This window comes from Triturus cristatus, chromosome 3_1, assembly GCF_964204655.1.
Source record: "Triturus cristatus chromosome 3_1, aTriCri1.1, whole genome shotgun sequence".
In the NCBI taxonomy this organism is placed as follows: Eukaryota; Metazoa; Chordata; class Amphibia; order Caudata; family Salamandridae; genus Triturus; species Triturus cristatus.
Window position 1 is genome coordinate 280,288,084 of NC_140583.1, and position 21,407 is coordinate 280,309,490.

At 44.5% G+C, this 21,407-nt stretch overlaps 1 protein-coding gene across 1 annotated transcript in view; it reads right to left on the reverse strand.

Annotated features, from left to right (window-relative positions):
* Positions 1–18,896, reverse strand: part of LOXL1 (lysyl oxidase like 1) — a 177,774-nt gene extending 158,878 nt beyond the window's left edge. The window contains exon 1 of the mRNA XM_085643899.1: positions 17,148–18,896. Within this exon, the coding sequence (XP_085500025.1) occupies positions 17,148–18,309 (1,162 nt within the window). The 5' untranslated portion in view covers positions 18,310–18,896. The remainder of the gene's footprint in view (positions 1–17,147) is intronic.
* Between the last annotated feature and the right edge of the window lie 2,511 nt (positions 18,897–21,407).

Consider the following 21,407-nt stretch of genomic DNA (forward strand, 5'->3'; position numbering starts at 1 on the left):
AGAAGGGTCTAGCGGACATTGTGGTATATTGCTTAGGTAAATCGGCCATCATGACAGAAAGTTGCAGATGAAAATGTTGTCAGAAAGGCCTGTTTTTTCTCAATCATTTTCAATATTTATTTCAACTGTTATTTTCCTTGGGAAAGCCTTGAGGGATCTAACAATATGACACCTGGCTGAATTCAGAATGTTGTCTTCTTTTCATAAATCTATAGCTTTCCTGGATCACCTGTAGGTTTTATACTGGCTTCCACCACAAACTAGAAGTAGGTTGAGAGCACACAAAAAATAGGGGAAATAGGCTACCTCTTAGAAAAATGCCAAAACTGTGTTACAAAATTAGGTTGTCTGATTCAGCTCTGCATGTTCCTGAAAGCTGGGAAGATGGTCACTTTAGTGCAGTAAACCGTTTGTGGGTGCCTTTTTTTAGGAAAAAAGATCAGACACTATTATCTGGAGCATTTCTCCCTATTTTTATTTTTTATTTTAAACATAATCGTGCCTATTTTCTCAGTCCCCTCCAGGGGAGTCCACAAACCCTAGGCCCCTTTAGAGTCCCCAGGCTGTTGGTCGCAAATTTGGCATGGATACCTCTTGTGGACAAGAAGTTATGGAGCCCTAAGCACAAACTACTCCAAATAGCCAAAAAAGGGGCTCTGCACTTGGGGCATGGGAGTGGGGGGGGGGGAGGAGGCCTAGGCCCAGCAGTTAACGGGCTAAGGAAGAAGCAAATACGTTACTGGAAGTTTAAACTCACCCACCGTTTAGACGTGACAAGCACCATCCAATAAACCTATTATTTATATGCAAATATGTAGGAGCCCATCAGATCAAAGGAAAAGCTTTGAATTTACATTTCAACGTTAAAAGGCCATTGTGTCGGAAGAGGGCTTGGACACATAATTTTACTACTCAATTATTCTTACTTTGCTGTACTTTTCTGAAAGAGTACTTTCGTGGAAATAATTCTTATTCACAGAACTGCTGGTTAATCAGTATGAATGTTTGTTTTCTAGGTGAGCCACAAGAATCGCAGGTACCCGTCTTGGCGCCTAGGGAAAAAAACGTACTTCCACAATGTTTTGCATGCATTGGTATTATATTCAGAACAAACCGCCGTTATTTACTTGGAAGAACACGCTCGGACTTCTTTTTTAGACCTGACCAGAGACATTGTTCAGAACCTATCTGAAGTGAACTCACAAGCTCGAAACTCAGCAGAGACAACACAGCCTTTCTTCATTCCTAGATGATATATTGGATTTAAATGAGTACTACATGTTAATTACAGTTGTTAAATTTAGAACAAGCATTGGCAAAGCAAATAGGTTTCGCCTGTGTGACTTATTGGCTTTGTCAATGTTTTTAGCCATGTTGCACAGCATGGCTGAATGATAAAACAATGTCCTATCACGTGGCCATCTCTGGATGAGTCATAGCACTTTTGGTATTGGTGGATGGAGGCATCTAGAACCAGAGTAGGATCTCTAAAGTGGGTACTCAGGTGATGGGCCGGTATCTGAGTTGCAGCAGTGGGGCACTTTTATAGCCGATTTGGGCTGCGTCTGTGCTTGTTCAGATGCTGTTAGTGACCCATTGGAGGCCTGGGTGGCCTTTGTGGAGGCAGATGGCCCTCTGTTACCTCCCTTTTACCAAGGGGGAGAAGATGTCATGTCCAATCTCACACTGGGCCGGCTCATTAATGTATGCAAACTGAGCAGAGGGCCTGGGCAGAAGTGGTCTCACTTATTTTCAGGTGTGGTTCCAGTGTGAACTAATCTGTGCACGAAGAGTCCTGGCAGCATTTGCATTTTTTTATCTCAGTGAACTTAAGAAAACATGCCTTTTTCAGACAACCCTCCCCCTTCTCTTCATAATACTTAAGACACTGAAGCAATGTTTTGTGAATAGGCGCAATCCGTAAATGTGGGCAACTTTTTCTTTAGGGTGCCCGGGCCTATTTTGCATCCAAATCCAACACTGTCTAAAACTCTGTGTTGCACCCTTCGAGATCCCTCCTGCATGTCCTTCTGCAGGCAATCATAGCGGTTGCATAATAGTGCTTTTTATTCTTTTTTACTTAGAGCCATGCTGCACAACAGCCGCGCTGCTATGCAACATGGCTAAAACATTGAAAAAGCTTAGGCAAGATGTATTGGCTTTGCCAATGCTTATTTATTGATTGTGTTAGAAAGCTTTGCGGTATCTTGTCAATCAGAAGTACTAAGAAACGATACCCCATCAGTATTCATGGATGCAGTAAGGTTTGGATATATAAAAGGGTACAAGTGTATGTGTGTAATAGGTCATAACCAACTTAGTAACTTTAAAAATGGAAAAACACTGATGAAATCGGGTCACAAAACAAAATGGTTATGTCAATGACAAATTTGAGTAACCCTGCAGAAGAGGCCTGTTGTACAGACCAATTAATACGGTGTCTAAATCATGTAAATTTATTTGCAAGAATAATTCCACTGGCAATTTGAATGGCACATTCCATTCCAATGGCAAATCACTAAAAGCACCCATAGCTTTAAAAGCAAACATTGGGAGCCTACCCTTCTCTTGCTCGGCTCCAAAACTCTGGAAAACTTTACCTTAATAAATTAGGCGAACTGCATCCATCCCATCGTCCATCAATTCCACATTCCTGACTAAACTGAGTATGAAAATCACGGTCTTATTAACAACCAGTAGACCCGGTCCTCACCCATTTTCACCTCAAGCCCTCGATTTTTATTTAATTTGTCCTTCTTATGTACGTGATGTGGCTCATCACAGTTTGGCTGACAAAATAAATACCATACTTAAACTAAAATAAATCGCAAGCCATGATAAGCTGCCATTTAGGTTTCCAAATTGCTTGTGTTACAAGTGTAAGTTCTTGTTTGGGTTCAGAAAAAGTGAATTACCACTCACAAAGAATGTTTCTAACACATGACTTCAGTAGGGCACAGTTAGCATGGAACCCAAGACTTGACATACCCCTCGCACTTAGGGTGTCACACAGAGGAAAGCAGGTAGGAGACGGGTAGATTGCTTGATTTCAGCTCAGAATTAAATGGACAATTGGTGAAAACTACAAAATGTGTACATTTGTTTGCTTTCGCACACTTTTGCATTCCCACCTTGAATACAGGGCGAGATTTACTGCTGTAAACCTGTTTGGTGGGATTTCCGGGAAAGTTGTTTCTCTATGGAAAAAAAAAACATTTCTCTATATGAAATCACATTTTCCCTGTGGTGAATGCTAATTTGTTAATGTTAATTCTAAGAATTGCACCTATAACATCTGCCAGACCATCTAAATAGGTAATATATGTCCCAGTAACACATGATGCAGTATGCGCCATAGTGAGGGGCCGATATTAGAAACTGAAATCCAAGCCCTGAACTTTGACCATCACCAGAAAGTAGCTTGAGGGACTTGAAGTAATCTCTGCAGAGTAGAACTAAGGCCCATGTTTATATCTTGGTAGACGGGATACTCCGCCACAAAGGTGACGGATATCCCGTCTGCCGAAATATAAATCCCATTATATCCTATGGGATTTATATTTCGGCGGATGGGATATCCATCACCGTTGTGACGGGGTAACCCATTCCGCCAAGATCAAAATAAGGACCTAAGTTCCCAACATGGCAAAGATACAGAGATGTTAAGTTTTTGTCAAATACCGCTTCACTGATTGACTGCATTGGTCTTTTTCGATTAGCTGAATTGCTAAGTACAAATATTTGCAGTTCCAAGGTAAAGCTTTGAATGATTCTTAATGACAAATGATAGAGTGAAAGATAACACAAGAAAAAAAATGAAATAAGAGAAAAATGACAAAGTGTGTGATGAAGAAGGAAAGAAAGAAAGATTATGAGCGAGAGGGTTGAGGTAGAGCAACAGAGACAGAGCATGGGAGAGAGAAGGTTGTGAAGGAGAAAGAATAAAAGAGAGAGGACTAGGAGGGAGAGAGGCATAACATATTCCAGGTGTCTTCCTCAGAACCTCAGAAAGATAAAAAGCAGTGTTGAACTTGTAATAAAAAAAATAAAAAAATAAAAAATATGCACGGGTCTAAAGTGTCTTGTAGGGCACATCGATTGAACTGCCAAATGCGGTCGTTGACAAATACCGAGCAGCGCTAGTTTTTATTCCATCTCATTCCTAGTCTGTCAGAAGCTTTTTTTGGGGGTGGTAGCGGGGTTGTGTGGGGTATTGTTCGGAGACCCCTTTCTATTATACAATCCACAAAGCATCTCATAATTAATATAAATGTTAAATGTAGAAAGGGAAAAAAAGCATTTGGTACCACCTAGTTTTGTGGTCGCTTTGGCTGCCACATAAAGAACCAGGTCTTGTCTTCTATGTAATTATTTTAAAGTATTTTGTAAACCAAACGATGGGGCCTCATATTGGCAAGGTATGGGACAAACAGCCCCTTCTGCCCGGCCCATGTTCTGGCTCAGCCTCATGTCTCGCTCTTCTACCTCCCTAAACGTCTTACTTATATCTCTTGCAATATCGTTTTCATCTTCGTCTACCCCCTTATGTTTTCCTATCTTTCTCCCTTTTCAGCCTTTCTCTCCCGTGCACTAGTTCAACATCTGCTAATGAGATAGAAGTCCTGGTTATCTAAGATGCATGGTAGTGACCACCACCTGCACAGGTAAGGCACTGGTAAACACATTAACAAGCATTTTGAGCTCTGTCTGTAGAGTGCTATGGTTTATTCATTTGGTGCGGATTGTACGAAGGGGGTTGTTGATTTCAGACTATGTGGAAGAGCATATGAAAGAGAAATAGGGGTGATGCAACGATGTCCCATTTTCAAAGGAGGTTGGAAATTATTTAAACACTTATTAAAAAGAGTTCACAGGGCAGGAAGCAAGCGTGAAGACAGGGAGCGAGCTACAAAGCGTAGCCAGAAAATTGAATTTGCACAAACAGCCAAGAAAAAATATTGGGAGAGTGGACCTTCGGGAGGTTGACCACAAACTGGCGAGAGATGAATCTGAACACGATACTGTGGCGAGTTGGTTGGTTGGGCAAGAGGCCGCAAACAGGAGCCAGATGTATAGTTTTATATGACTCACCACAGATTGGAGAATCTGGCAGGCCTGGAGGAGACTTCCCAAAAGTCGGAAGGAAACAAATTGGCTAACCACAGTCTATAGAGAGGCAAAACAAGCTGTCCACTGTGAACATGCTGGAGGATTAGACCGGGACTACGATAAAATCCACAATGGTGTCTAACTACAAGCTATATTACGACTTGAAGGAAAGATGGCCCCAAAAAGGAAAAAGAAGAGGTAGTTACCCACAAGAGAAGGAGGAGACGGGCCACTACTAGCACTAAGTTTACTTTGAAAGTGGAGGAGTTTACACTTGTGCCCTGTAACTGCATAGAACAAGTAAAAAGTTCTATAGGAGGTTCACCCCAAGACAAAGAAAACAACTAAAGCCTGCAGATCTGGATGGTGTATTTAGAAGCATAATTACGACATAAATTAACTAACAATCAAGAGGTACTCAAGAAGGGATAATGAAATATTTCAATATTTTCCATGTGTGACATCCTTCCATGTTCATCCTTCCAAACACAACTTGGAAGATAACTGGCGAAACAATAAATTTTTTCAGCACAATATTCCTAAACATTGGCTACATAGCAATTGATAATACAGTCAATAAAACTATCTGGTAATACAATTTCAAATGGCCTATCATTTTTCAAAATGTAAGAGCCTATTTCTTCACTTCTACATTTCACTTCCTTTTTATTTGTCACCCCACATTTCCTAATGAGATTATTATCATAGCTCATAACTGAGAGGCTACTTGAAATGTGTAGAGTGGAAAATCAAACATCATACACATCTCAAAATCGTGGACATCAGATAGTAGAGTTAGGCAAACTGTACAGGCTCTTACTGGGTGTTAATGCTCGATTCAAAGTGATCCTCAGGCCTTAGGCAGAAATAGTGAAAATATCAAAAACCAGTCAATACAGACAATGAAATGTCTAAATAAAAGTAGAAAATAACAGCTGCAGCAGAAAGTGCTGAGACTGCTGTAACTGCTGTAACTCAATTAAGGCTCACTTTTTTGCACTGAACATAATTTATTTTAAAATTCACTGTATCCCCTTATTTTGCGGCGTTGTATTCTTTATTTTAACTGATATAAAAATTGCCTTCATTAAGCGGTAGAAATCGCACTGTGATTGCCGAAATATACTTGTAAAATCTTGCCTGTGTCAATTTGTCCTTTGCGTTCACTCCCCGGTCCACCACAGCTGGTGCTGGTTGTGTGGAGGGAGCATTCACGCTATACTCGTTTTCCCCACTTCCTGTGGGACACTTTACACCGCCATCTTGAGGAGGTGACGGTCTAGTCATTCGACATATTCTGTCCTGCACGCTATATAATCAGGCTATGGCGCTGACGCGCACTTGATGATAACTTGTGTGCTGAGACTGCTGTAACTCAATTAAGGCTCGCTTTTTTGCGCTGAACATAATTTATTTTAAAATTCACTGTATCCCCTTATTTTGCGGCGTTGTATTCTTTATTTTAACTGATATAAAAATTGCCTTCATTAAGCGGTAGAAATCGCACGGTGATTGCCGAAATATACTTGTAAAATCTTGCCTGTGTCAATTTGTCCTTTGCGTTCACTCTCCGGTCCACCACAGCGGGTGCTGGTTGTGTGGAGGGAGCATTCACGCTATACTCGTTTTCCCCACTTCCTGTGGGACACTTTACACCGCCATCTTGAGGAGGTGACGGTCTAGTCATTCGACATATTCTGTCCTGCATGCTATATAATCAGGCTATGGCGCTGACGCGCAGCGGGCGCGCCGGCGGCGCGCCTAAGGCAAGCCCGTCTGCGCCCGTCCGCGACCGTCAAGCGTCCAGCGCCAGCCATGTTGCCCGATGCCCCTTAAATCAGATTTTGATGACTCGGCATCTGGAGGAACTTAACATAGGTAAACAATGCGGTCACATGTTAGAGGTGAACGATATTATGGGTCCGATAAGCTGCCTGAAATGCCAGACCCAAATAAATGTTGTTAATCCCCATATAACGACTGACTCAGATATTATAAACACCCACTCGGTATCCATCCTTGGGGGCTTAATAAATGCTCGCTCCTTAAGGAAGCATGCCCTGGACATAAATGAGTTGATTGTAGAGAATAAATTGGACCTTCTATTCATCACTGAAACCTGGTTGAGCGAAGACTGCAACCCAGATATAGTGATCGCCCTGCCACCAGACTTCACTTTGTGTAGGCTTGACAGAGAGGAGGGCAGAGGAGGGGGAGTCGCCATCATACATAGGGAGAATATGCAGGTGAAGACTTTTACCCTCCAAGGCCTAAAAGGAGCAGAAAACATGGGCTTCTGTTGGCCATGGGCAACTCCTTCACATTCTCTGGGGTACTGCTATATCGGCCGCCAGGTAATAGCAATATATTCTTGGAATCCCTGGGAGACGCCCTTAGTGAGGCAGTACTTAGGTACTCAAATTTTACCCTTCTCGGGGACATTAATCTCCATCTGGAATGTGAAAATAGCCCGGGAGTATCATCTTTTCTTGAAATTATTTCTATTTTGGGACTTCAACAGATGGTCCAAGGTCCATCTCACTGTGGAGGACATACGCTTGACACCGTTTGTTCTAACTTAAAGTCTCACCAGATAAGCAATTTACTGCCACAGATTTGGACGGACCACAGTTTTATACCTTTCGTCTTTTCCATTCCCCAGAAAGTTAGTTCAAGCATAAATGACAGTGATCGCATCTATGCTTTTAAGCGGAAATGGCTCTCATTAGCCTCTGATCCTCTCTTGACAGCTATAGCTCAAGACACAGTACCTGAACTCATAGGGGAACCAGAAGAGGACTCAGTTAGACTGTCCAAATGGATCACATCCATTGGGAATAAACTGGAATCTTCTAGGGGAGGCAGTAAAAAAATCTAAAAGGAAGATCCACAATGATCCCTGGTTTTCCAAGGAACTAGAGGATCTCCATCTTCACAGTAAGCAACTGGAGCGTAAGTGGAGGAGGAAATATGAACCATCCAGCCGGCTTATCTTTAAAGCTTTTAGGAAGAACTATAAGTTGGACATTAATACTGCAAAAAGGGAATACTTTTGCAATAAATCACTATAGCCAAGAACAATCAAAAAGAAATATTTAAAATTGTAAAATCTTTTATTGATCCTAAAGCCCTGTATTCCACCATACCGGCGTCTGTGGCACTTTGCAATGATATTGCATGTTTTTTTGAAGAAAAAGTTAAAAACATTCAAAGGAACTTAAAGACCTTTATATCAGAAGATCTTACTGATATAAGAGAATCAAACTCCAATCCTAATTCTCTAGTTTTTTCATCATTTCAAATGGCCACATTAGCTCAAACAAAAGAGGCCATCTTAGCCTGTAAATCAGGCTCACCCTTGGATGTATGCCCCCCAACTTTTCTACATCGTATAATCGATGTGGTCAATCCAGTCATCAATGGTATAGTGAACTCTTCTCTTGCCTTGGGTATTGTTCCCAGAGATTGGAAATTTGCCGTTGTCAAACCGTTAAAAAAAAAACAGAATATAGAGTCCTCAATCTTATCCAACTACAGGCCTATTTCTCTCCTCCCTATCCTGGGTAAGATCACTGAGAAAATAGTATGTCAGCAACTTGCCAGCTTTACTGAATCTGCAACTATCCTCCATCCTCGACAGTCGGGTTTTCGTCCCAAACACTCGACAGAATCAGCCCTACTCGAGATATCTGACACCCTGAAATTCATCTTGGACAGCGGCAGGAAGGCAGTCTTGATTCTTTTGGATTTGTCTGCCGCGTTTGATACCATCTCCCATGATATCCTGATTGCCAGATTAAGATCAGGCGGCATCACAAATCGAGCATTGGACTGGATATCATCATTCCTGTCTAACAGGAGACAGATCATCTCCCTGGGATCCTGTGTGTCATCTGAACGCACTGTCCCCACGGGTGTCCCACAGGGGGCCTCTATCAGCCCCCTGTTGTTTAACATATACATGGCGCCACTGATCTCATTGATCTCTTCCTTCGGAATTGAGACCACATCTTATGCCGACGATACCCAGCTCCTTCTGTCATTGGAGGATGGATCAACATCAGCAGAAGAGAATTTTAAAGCCTGTTTCTCAGCGATCATCAAATGGATGTCTAACAACCATCTTTGTTGTAACACCGATAAAACAGAGATTCTTCCCATAGGCAAAAACAACACGTTTCAACCCAAAGACTGGTGGCCAGAGAAAATCGCAGCCCCTCCATCAACTGTGGAGGTTGCAAGAAATCTGGGAGTTTTGTTTGACTCATCACTTTCTTTTAAGCCACATGTCCTAAAACTAACGGGGATCTGTTTTGGTTACATTCGTACACTGAAAAAATTCTTTAATCTGATTCCGTCAGCAGCAAAGAAAACGGTAACAGTGGCCCTAATATTGTCACGGTTGGACTACTGTAATAGCCTTCTTGTAGGGACCAATAAATCCTCCCTGAGAAGGCTTCAGGTGGTCCAACATGCAGCTGCTAGATTGGCTTTGGGACTCCCTCGCAAATCTTCGGCCTCTGGGGCTTTGAAGATTTTGCATTGGCTCTCAATTCCAAAAAGAATTCTTTTCAAACTTTTATTGACAACTTTTAGAGCTGTACGAGGAGTCGGGCCGGCCTATCTCTCCACCAGATTTAAACCTTACATCGCGTCTAGAACATTACGATCAAGCTCGGCCAATTTGTTAACAATAAGTAGGTTTAAACTGTCATCAAAAGGAGGGAAGTCAGCCACGATACTGGGAGCAAAAGCTTGGAATCATATGCCAAAGGAACTGGGGGCAATCCAACGGGAAGATCTGTTTAGACGAGCCATTAACACCTGGATCTTTGGTCTATCAGATACCGCCTCCCTTGCCTTCATTTAGATTGCACAGTAATCAGTCAGTGTTGTTATCAATAAGCGCCAGGAGGCTCCGTCAGGAGTGACAGTTGCGCTATATAAACCATCCTTTTCATTTCATTTCATTTCATTTCAAAGTACACCACCAAACAACCAAGAACAGTAGTAAGCTTTCAATAACACAGAATTAATTGTCACCGAAAAGAATGTTCCTAAATATCAGCACAACAGTTTTTAAAAAATAAATACGTTTTACTATCAAGTACAGACTTTTCATTTCGGAGTAACGCACCCGCCGCTCCAAATAAGCTTGTCATTTGCATTAAGAAAACTCTGTTATTTACTCAAAATGTCAATTTATCATTTTTATTAAATACATGGAGGGTCACTAAACATCCTCTTGTAATTTTTATTAAGTACTCTCAGGTATTACTGCCAAACATGGACAGATTCTGACTTTTATGACCTTGTTTCATCTACAAGTTCCAAGTTAACCACCATTATGCAGGGAATTCCATAGCTAGTATGACAACGGTAGACAATATCATAAAAAGGAATGCCCACAGTACGGCAAGCATGTGTCACTATTACAGCAGGAATACACAAAAATACCGCCAAGTATGTCAACAGTATGTTAGGGATGGTCCAAGGGTACATCATGGATAACTAGATTGTTGTCAGGCTTACCCTTACTATTTCAGGAATGGGTGGCTATTGCGTAAAGGATAGCCAGGCTGTTGTCAATAATGTCCACGTGTCAAGTATGGGCCATTATTATGCCAAGGCTGGACAGAATACTGTCAAAAATGGAACAATAAAGGTAAATATAGCACTATTTTTCCTTGGCTAGCCAAAGGTCCACAATTGCTTTTTACTTTTTCATTTATGAATAGGTTAACTATAGCGACTTTGTCCTAGGCCCTTCAAACACAGATAAAAAATAATGGCAAAATACGGTAATGCCACAAAGGGTGTTAACTGATTCCAGATTCAGCCACAAATAGCAGGCATTCCTTTAAGGGTTTCTCGAAAACAGGGTAGGAGCCTGTTCTAACACCAGGGGAATCTACATATGCCAATAGTGTCTTGACATGGGTGCATGAGACTACATTTTCCAGCATGCATATGTAGCGACACATCTCCTCACATTGGTCATATACTTGGGCGCATGGCCGTTTTCAATTACTATCCTACCCAGAGACTGGTAAATACCCCGGTTCACAATAAAATCTGTGAATTTCCTCAATCGTGGATACAGACTTTGGCCCATCCATAATCAACGCTGATCTGATTTCGCATGCGTTAATTGAGGTGACAACTCCCAGTATTTTGGTAGTCATCCCTCACGTGGCATATGAAGTGCATAAGAACTACAGTTTCTATGGCTTCTTTAGGCTACACCTATCCTTGCAATTGGCTACCGAGAACAGGGCATGTTGCATGCTGTTACATGTCAGTTGAAAGGACATACATACAAGGTCCGGCCTCATGACGCAAGTCATGCCTTCCTCGGCGCAAACCGCGTCACAAGCCATTGTGTCTAGAAGGTATGTGTCCGCAACAGCCCCCTGGGGGGTGGTCTGTCTGAATTGCCTTACTCTTGAATTGCTGTTGTTTGCGGGTTTTTTAAATTGCGGGCTCTGTATGGCGGGAGTCTGTAAGGGGTCTCATTAAACGGACCTGAAATGATGCACCAGCGGTACACTCTTAACCGCTTTATTGGCTTTTCCTACAAGGCAGGCAAATTACACGTTAGAGACAGATTTTACCTACTAACAAAGACACCGGTTTACCGTTTTAAGAGATTAGATGGAGAGGTGGTTCCCTTAAATGTGTACAGTGGGCACCTTTAAGGTGTCCCATGAAATTTGTTCTACCATGATTTGTTCTACCAGTGGCACATTCTCACCTGCTGGATCAGTACTGCGACGCACGTGCAAGACCAATTTAAGAGGGTTCTACCAAAAGCTTTACCGTCAAAGGGAATTGTACTGAACGGTTGTCGCCGTCATTTTGTGTGATCTCCTCCTGTATGCTGGAGGGGAGAGCACCTGAGAGCGCTGCTAACTGGTGGACACGATAAGCGGCCACGGTGTGAACAATGACTGATGTCATTTGGTTTGATCATACTCTCCTCACATTTATTTCGTTATTTTTAACAGCATGGCCAATGCCTTCCGCGTATAGGCTAAGCAGTAAATAAAACATTACATTTATATAGTAGGGGTATTGATGTGGTTTGCAATTGTCGCTTATCTCACCAACCCTGCTGTCTTCTGACATATTGAATTGCACGTGTACTTTCACTTTTGTACAACTTGATGCCACCTTGAGTTTTGCGCGAAGTTAAGGTTGATGCATGTTACCCGACGTCTGTGGGTAAGCTCATGCATTTGACTTAATAGCACTGAGTTGCATTGACGTATTTGTTACTGACAGCAGTGGTAGCCTGGTTTCAGTTCCAGGATATTTCCTTTACCCAGAACTGTTAGAATGAGTGCTATGTTGTGTCGTAAAATTTAAGAGTATGTCATTTTGAAACATGTTGTTTCTTTCAGGTAAACCTACCAGTGGACTCCCTATGTAGTGGACTTCCACTCCAACCACTGGTTTAGTATATAACAATATTCCATTTATGTTTCATCACTCTTGTTTACACATACCTTGCAGTAGCTTCCTAAGGTCCTGAAGAAGGCCACCACACCTCTGTCGAGAGTATTAGGATGAAACATGCCAACCTATGTTTTTTAGGTCTCGCCTGACCCAGCGCATGCGCTGGTCTGGCGAGACTTATTGAGAGGTCTCCAAAAAGTGCTACCAGGCCAGCCTAGAGGTACAGTGCATGTGCGCGGGAGCGCGCGCTTTCACTTTCGCGGCCGTACGGCCGCTTTGATGTTTGATCGTGATCGCGATTGCGATCACTTTCACTTTTGCGGCCGCATGGCCGCTTTGCATAGCCAATAGGTCTCGCTTTTGGGACCTTATAAGTATTTAGTTATGCAACTGTTGCATAGCTAAACACTTATAAGGTCCCAAAGGCGAGACCTATTGGCTATGCCAATGCTTGTTTACTCTATGTTAGGTTGAATACCCTCCTGTTATAGCTCAGTTTTTAATCCTGGCCCAGGGGAGCCCCAGTAAAGTCTATTGTGTAACCTGAAGTTAGTTTGACTTCACACTATCCTTCTCAGTCCAGATAACTGACTAACATATCCGCTACTCATATTACTTTCATATTTCACCATACTAATTCACCACTAATCCTTTATGGGTTCCGGAGTAGCTTTTTTAGCCCTCGTCAGCGCTAGTAAGCTCTATATAAATGCAATTACAATACATTCACTTTGTTCTGCACCCCTCATCACACCCAGCACATCTTCAGGTATTTACTATACATATCTTCACCAAAAAACATCCCTGAGCTCCTCCCTTTTTGTAGCCCGCATTATGACTAGGTTCATACTGCGAGGAGGTTACCCTATGATGAACCACGCTACCTTCGGGTGGGTGAGGGGAAACCATCCTTTGAAAGGGACGCTTCTGTATCACTCTTCCGTTTGTTAGATGCAGGGGTTTCTTTTGTATTGTTGGTTTCTGAGTAGGGGAGTCAACCCTGGCAGGTCTCTAACCCTCCTCTGGCCCTCCCTGTGTTTGGATTGAGGCTGACCACTCCCTGGATAAAGCGGGATGTTTACCATAATCCAACAAAAGAAATGGTGGTTAGGTGGCCAAAGACGGAGGAGGTATGGTGAGATTCTTATAGGACTCTGGAGGGTAAGAGGATAACCTCCCACCGCTTTAAGGAAGATGATGTCAAAAAGGTGGTGGGAGATGAGGGGGATGACCACACAGTGAAGGTGGAATAGGACATTGCCCAAAATCTAAACTGAGAGGTGGAGGCTGATTGATCATACACATGGAAGGGCTGACCACAAGATGAAAAGTGAGAACTACGCACAAGCTGGAAGGAGAGCAAAATCCTGGCTACAAAATGACGTAAATCAGGGGTGACTACGTTGGAGTGAGACAAGACTAACATAAGCTAGAGACTAGAAAAAAATATTCAAGTGATCACGAGTTGGAGGCAGCGGGAGGGAATAAGCACAAAAGGGAAGATAATAGCTGACCACAAACCACAAAATGGAGGGAGTTAATGCTGCTGGCCACAAACCTCAGCAGGAAATACTGGAATGACCCTTCAGAAGGCTGATTACCATCTGGGAAGGAGTGAAAGTCTGTAATATACTTGGCCAACAGACTGACCACATCGAGCAGCATGAAGGGAGGTTGTGTAACCAGTGTGCACATCAACGGAGCGCAGTGTGTTCAATTCTGAAGCCCTGATTTACTGACTAGTAGGTGCAGATGGGAGACAGCTTAAACACAGGTTCAGAAATTGGTGCATGGTTTAAACCGCAAGTCCCATTTGAGAGGATAGATTATCTAAACGTGTGCACGAGAGCAAAGGCTACCTACATAACATGTCAAATGTAACGTCGTTAAGGTATATAGGTTTAGATTGTATCTGTGGAAATTAAGAAATGCAAGGTGACTCGTGCTGTTGTGTCGAGCAATGGCAGAGGGTGAGCGAGGGGGCTTGTGCGGCATGACACCTCAAACAGGATTGTTTCTGGTCAGTGTCAGGCTGACCATAATAGACGTGTATTTTAATATAGTGGCATGCAGCCTGTTTAGAAGTGCCCCCAACATTGACATTGAATGGAAGTGGGACCTAAGGAGATTGACTGGTGTGTCCAAGAGCAGACAACTGTGGTAAAGGGTGGAAGTTAGTTCCTCTGGCTGTACTAGACCCTGTATTGTGCCCCAGATCGATCAACCCTCAGAGTGTGAGGGGTTCCGAGAAGTAACATCATGTATGACAAGAGTATGTTCTCTGGATGAGCTGGAAGGTCCTTGAATGATAGGTGTCTTGCATGTGCCACAGGGAGACATGTGGAAGGATCCCATATGAAAAAGGGCAGGGCATGTGATATTGATTCACCCAAGGCCGGCTCTGGTCTATGCTTCCACCCTCCAGGAACTGCAGCTCCTTATGGGCTGACAATCCTCTGGCAAGGAAAGCACCTTGGAACCTAGCATTATAGTGGCGCAGTAAACTGGTTCCAAAAGATTCCATAATAATAATTACACAAATTATATCACACACTCTACAACTTGAACGGTTTCAATGCACCGATAACCAGTGCTACTCATTAAATAATTGAATGGCACTCACTTCATAGACCTTAGAACAATGGACCTCTCATAATCTAAACCCGTCACCTTCAGGCTACACGCAGATGGCTGCCACAGATGCATTAGTCCGCAGAGCTATCTTAGAGCCTCTGGCTTACCAGCTTTTCCAGTAAGCAATCAAGGGCTTGGTAGTAAGCAGCACCCTGCTTTCCACGTGTGCAAATCCCTGCACTAGCCCTTGATGCTCGGGTGGGGGTGTCAGTGAGACAGGCTACCCTCCTGTAGGGTGTAGAGTTTTGGAATAGTTGAAAGACAACATTTTATGCAGTGAGTGACTGTACCCACTGAGCTGTGACGCTGGGGATGGAGTGTTAATGACTGACGCCCCCTGGCTCTAGGTGTAGGCACGCTGTACTAAACTCTGATACTCAGGTTGGTCAGTCAGCCAGCGTAGCCTGCGGCCTCAGGGTGTGCAGGCGGTCTGTGCTAGGCTCTTACTGCCTGTTGTCTGCAAGTGAGCGATGGCCCCTGCCTCTGTGGCGCGCAGGCACACTGCACTACCCTCTGGTCCTGAGGGTGCATTGTAAGTGGGTAAATCGCTCTTCCTCCAAGGTGAGAAGGCACTGCAATAGGCTCTGGTGTTGAGAAAGGCTTTTGAGCTAGAAAAACTCTTTGCTCCTGTAGTTTTCAAAGTACTTTTCCATGATATATTTATATTACACTTTTCAGCAAGACAAGCTCCCTGAATAATATGCTTGTAAAAATACTTCCTTAATACCCGAACCCCTCACCCTGAGCGCGTTGAAACCCTCACGGGTGAGTAAGGAGCTCTACAAATCCCCTGATTGATTAATTGATCGAATACCTTGCGGTGTAAAGGTTTCTTAGTGAAAGAAATGTCATGCCTCTGAGGTGGCCATACACAATGCAATAAGGTAGAACATACTGTGAGGTGAATGGCCTGTCAGTGGCAGACATTCACAGCTGCTGAGTGAGGGCATACTGCATTCAACTTCGGAATGGGTTGCAGAGCGCTCATATTTCTCAATTATCGCCCTTTTTTCTTTGCTTTCAGACACTTGCAGTCATGTTTCATGCATTAAATTTCAGGACTACAAGTACCAGAATGCATAGGAATATAATCTGCCCTGGATAAACTGTCCGAGCACGAACTATGGCAACTTGAGAGAATGTCCATGCATATAAGGGCGGCAAACACATTGCATGAGGTTTTGGGTCAGGGATGTATGTTTTCGTAAAAGTATTCTTGTAAACCCGGTAGGGACAGTAATTTATGTTACAGGCCCCGCTGAGATTACCGGCAACTCCTAACGAGAGCCTAGGGGAGTAATGTTTCCTAGCCACCTGCAGCAGGGAATAAATCCATTTACGCCCTTCGCCATCCTTGCACATCTTTACCACAGCAGCCTCCGCCTAGACTTCAGAGTAAACTCTCACCTAGCCAAACGCCTACTCAAACACGCTACCTCCCCAGAACAAACCCCAGCCTCCGCCCTCTCGATGACGTCAGGAGCTTCCCTGGAACGCTGTTTACCTGGGCGCGTGCGAGCATGCTTTTGGAGCGCGCCGTTATGCTCTGCTTGACTGCTTCCTAAAGACGATTTATGTAAGGCACCAGATGCACAAGGTCTTATGGTTTGATGCATACATACATTTCTTGCAGTAATATCTGCAAGTAAAAACAATTAAAAACGCGCACTAGAGAAAAACCTGAGTCAGCAGCATAGTGAGCTGTTGACTTGGCGAGAGACACGGCCTCTATTCTGTGCAGATTCGACCTTGGGAGTTACAGTTATACATTATAATGAGTAGTTTGGGCAGATAATGTGGTCACTTTTCACCTGCAAAGCCTCTACGCAGGCCTTCAGACTCTCCACTGCACTACGTTCATAGTGGTATAGAGGAGGGACACTATCTTCAGATGGAAGGGACTCCTGCTAGCATCCACCACGAATAACATGAAATTAACTACTTACCCCTTCCATTCTGGTTGGGCCTGAAGACACTGCCCACGTTGGTTCTTGCCTGCTGTACTGCCTGATTATCCTGCCCAGCTTGAGCCAATTCTGGGCTCCTGGCTGGCAAATAAGGCTCCTGTCTGGGCACCACCGGATAAGGTTCTTGCCTTGGCAAGACAGGGTACGAGTCCTGCCTGGGGGCCACGGGATAGGAGTCTTGCCTTGGAGCAGCAGGGTAAGGATCCAGGCTGCGGAAAGGTGGATATGGCTCCACGTTACGGGGTGGTACGTAAGGCTCAACTGGTCCATACCCAACTGGCTGGTATTGTCCAAGCCGGGGGTCAGTCTGCTGGTCCAAAATGGGGTCCTGTCTGGGCTGGGCTACATCTGTGTTACCACCCTGGAAAAGACTGTGGGTGTACCGCCGATCCAGTCCATCAGCAGGCTGCGGTGGTTGAGGAGGGGGTCGGTATGGCACCTGCGGTTGCTCCTGTGGAAGATAAAACCCCTGGGTTCTATAGCCACCTTGATCTTCTCCAAAGTCATCAAACCGTGGCTGAGGTGGGACAGGATAGATACCTGCACTGCCCCCAGTTCTGAAGTAAGACGAGCTCTCGTCGTAGCTTGGAGGCACCTGGGGGTCGTAGGTTTCATACTGGTTGAAGTATGGGGGCTGAGGGAAGGCAGGCTGCATGAAGGGTGGCTGGCCAATCGAGGTCCTTGAGAATGAAGAAGAAGAAGATGAAGAGGAACCAGTCTGGCGCTGGCGGCCTAAGGATGGCCTGAAACGTTGGCCCCCGGTACTCTCCCGCGTTGCCCCATCTCTCCAGTTGTCTGGCACCTGTCCGAATCCGAATGGATGCCGAGTCTGTCCCCGCACTGTGTCAGACCCAGAGCGGACTGGCTGTGTGGGCGCCTGCCGCCTTGTGTTCCCTGGCACCCTTCGACTTTGTCCAGTAGCAGTGTCTGCCAGCATGACCCTGGAGGGGGTCTCGTCCCTGGCCCGGCCCATGGCAGGCACATACTCCGAGCCACTGTTGAGTAGACTGTATCGCCTGCCGTTGTTCTCCCACTGGATCATCTGCCTCCACCGGCCATTGTCCCCATTGCTCTCCTGGCCCTGCACCAACAGGAGGAACCCTAGCCCCAGGCAGGTCTGCAGTGCCCACTGAGGTGGCATTGCACTAGATTCTCAACAGTCCTAGCGGTGAATTCCTTGCTGATTTCCCAAAATTCCTTTGGAAGGAAGACCAAACTTCTTGCTCACAGGGTTGGATCCCCCCTTTACTTCGGAAGAAGAATGGATATCCCCTTTCGTGGAAAGATGGATAACACTTCTTCCCCAGAATGGATCCCCGCTCTTCTTTCTTCCAGGGGCAGATGTCCCCCCTTTCTACCTCCCTGAGATAGATGTCCCCTCTTCTGTTGTTTCTCTCTGACACTAGCTCTTCCCACTCAGCCTTGTCCTGGCAGCAGCATCTCCCGTTGGCATGTCAGAAGAACAGAATTCTATAGCAGCAACAAAAAGTGGAAAAAAGTCACGGAATGTTTTTGAAGCGGTGGCGAGGCAAAGCTGCTGCGGATGTCTTCTGACTGGAGGGGTTTCTGCGTCGAACAAGGCTTCGTTTTTTTCCGTCTCCTTTGCGTGTTCTGCGCGTTGCCAGGATGTCCTGCGCAGGGATTGGAGCGCGCCCTTCGTCTCCCTCTCCCTCTCCCTCTCTCCTCTGTTTCTCTCACTACCCGTTTAGTTTGTCCTGGCTCTGAATGAATAAGCAACAAGTCTGTGTTAAGTTTTGGAGGGCTGCGGGCAGCCTGGCAGTTGTCCTCCGAGGTCCTAGACACCACCCGGTTTGGGGCTCACTGCAGTGTCCCGGTAAAACCGTCGCATATGTGGAGGGGCGTCAAAACATTTTCCTACCGCCTCATGTGCTCACCGTCACATCAGTGGCGTATCAACGCCCCCCGCAGTGCGGGAGAAGGCCCCCCCTCAGCACAGCAATCTGGCCTGAGAGATCCTGAGGAGGGGGCGGGGGGGGGGTCGAGGGGGGCAAGGGGGTGCTTCTTGTACTTTCCAGGGGGGCCCGCTCAAGTTTTGCTACTCCACAGGGTCACGACCTCAGACCCCCATTGGCATCGGAAAGATTCACAATAAAACGATTAAAACATTTTCCAAAACACAGATTTACTGACATATTTTAAAAATAATATGGATGCATATATTTCTCTGAAGTGAATATAAAACATTAAAAATCATACTGAATAAAACACACAGTTTCAAAATTATTGGTTGTTGATGAGGCTATATTTAATGCACCTACTCACGCAAATATCATATAGGTGAAGCCTATGAGCAAGTCCGTGATATTCTGTGAATACTACCTGGCTTCAGGAAAAGAAAAGTTCACACACTGAGACCCTGTTTTACAATGTTAAAAATGAAACTACAAGTCCCAGAATGCAACGTGATGTATGTTAAAAGGTCCAGTTTAGCTGAACCTACAACACATAGTATTAGACTTCTTGATCTGAGCAAAATACTAAGTGTCACTTCAGAGCTCGGTTGTTTGGCCACAGTCACTTCATGGACTTGTGTAGGGTAATGCAAACAGAAGTCCAGATTGGGAATGGCATCTCGGAGGAAAAATCAGAGGTTTTTACTTTAGCCTCCATCTTTTGACCATGCATTTATTAATGACATTTTGTGCTGCCATTATTGAGTTGGGTAATAATGTTTTGCTGTATGTTCATATATTGAAATGTCTGAGTAAAGAATGTGAGGCATGGTTAATAATTATGACGGTGCTGCCCTTCATATAGCTATGGAAATGAAGGGAAGCCTAAACTCCTGCATGCTCATACCCTCATTTGTCATTTCCTTCATATGTCTAAGGAAATCAAGACACCGTTGGGCACAACACAATGATCACAAAGATTTTGCTCTCAGCTTCAATGTACAAATAATTTTTTTCGAAGGAGAGCAGTGGTTAACTTTTTCATTTCTGTGGACCCCCTCTTAATCATTATTGTAATCCGAGGATCTTCACTTAGGGGCAGATTTATGACGACTGGCGCATCCCTGCATATCAGCAGGGATGCGCCAGTTATTATGCGCCACAGCTGCGCCACCATGGATGCGCCGCATGCGGCGCACCATGGGGCAAAAACGGCACAGATGCGTGACGCATCTGTGCCGAAAAGTGGCGCATTGCTGGAGTTGCGTCGCAAGCGCGACGCAGCTCCAGCAATGATCTGGGGGGCCCTATCTGTACAATGCTGCGTCAATCCTTACGCCTGCTTCAAGCAGGCGCAGGGTTTTGACGCAGCATGGGCCTAAAAGTGACTGAGTGAAATCTTGTAGATTTCCCTCAGCCACTTTTAGGAGGCGTTCCTGCACCGGAACGCCCCCACCTGCCCTGGAACGCCTACATGTGGCGCAGGGCTTTACAACGTGACGCATCTGGGAGATGCGTCACGTTTGTAAATACCCCGCACCATGGCGCAGGATTTGCGCCGCTGCTGCGTCACAAAAGTGACGCAACGGCGGCGTAAATGAGGCGCAAGTGCAACATAAATCTGCCCCAGAGTTATTACTGGACGCCGGGGACCCTGGCCTAAGCATTTTTGATTATTTGAACTGCAAAACAAAGTACAACAAACATTTTCAATGCAATAAGTCCCGCAATTGCCAGATTTTAAGCTATTGGCATTGTAAATGATAATGTCTTCTATTTATATGTTTTTCAAAGCAACATATATATAAAAGGCATTGGCATTTCTGATGCTAATAACTCAATCTCACGCAAATGCGAGACCACTTCAATTGTGGCTGCATCCCTTTCTTTATACGGTGCTCACTGTATTTAGGTTACAGTGAGCAGGGTCTTAAGAAAGGGGCGCAGCCAACATTAAAGTGAATGTGCAAATGGGGTGCTTTTACACAAAATATAAAAATAAACAAATGAATGAAGCTTCTTTAGCTCGGCTGCTAAAGTGAAAGCGGTTGTGCTGTAAATTAAATAAGCGCGGTCGCTAAAGTGAAAGTGGCCTGTGCTGTAAATTAAATAAATAAATAAGCACAGCCAAAGCGGACTGCGCTCTAAATGAAATAATTAAATAAGCGCGGCAGCTATAGTTAAAGTGGACCACGCTGAAAATGAAAAAAATACATGACTAATAACAATATAAAAGGTGGTGGCGTGCTGCGACGTCATGTGCGGAATAGGGAAGATTATTAAAGAAAATAGTGCTCACCGACTAGATAAAGCGGTACAAAAGGGG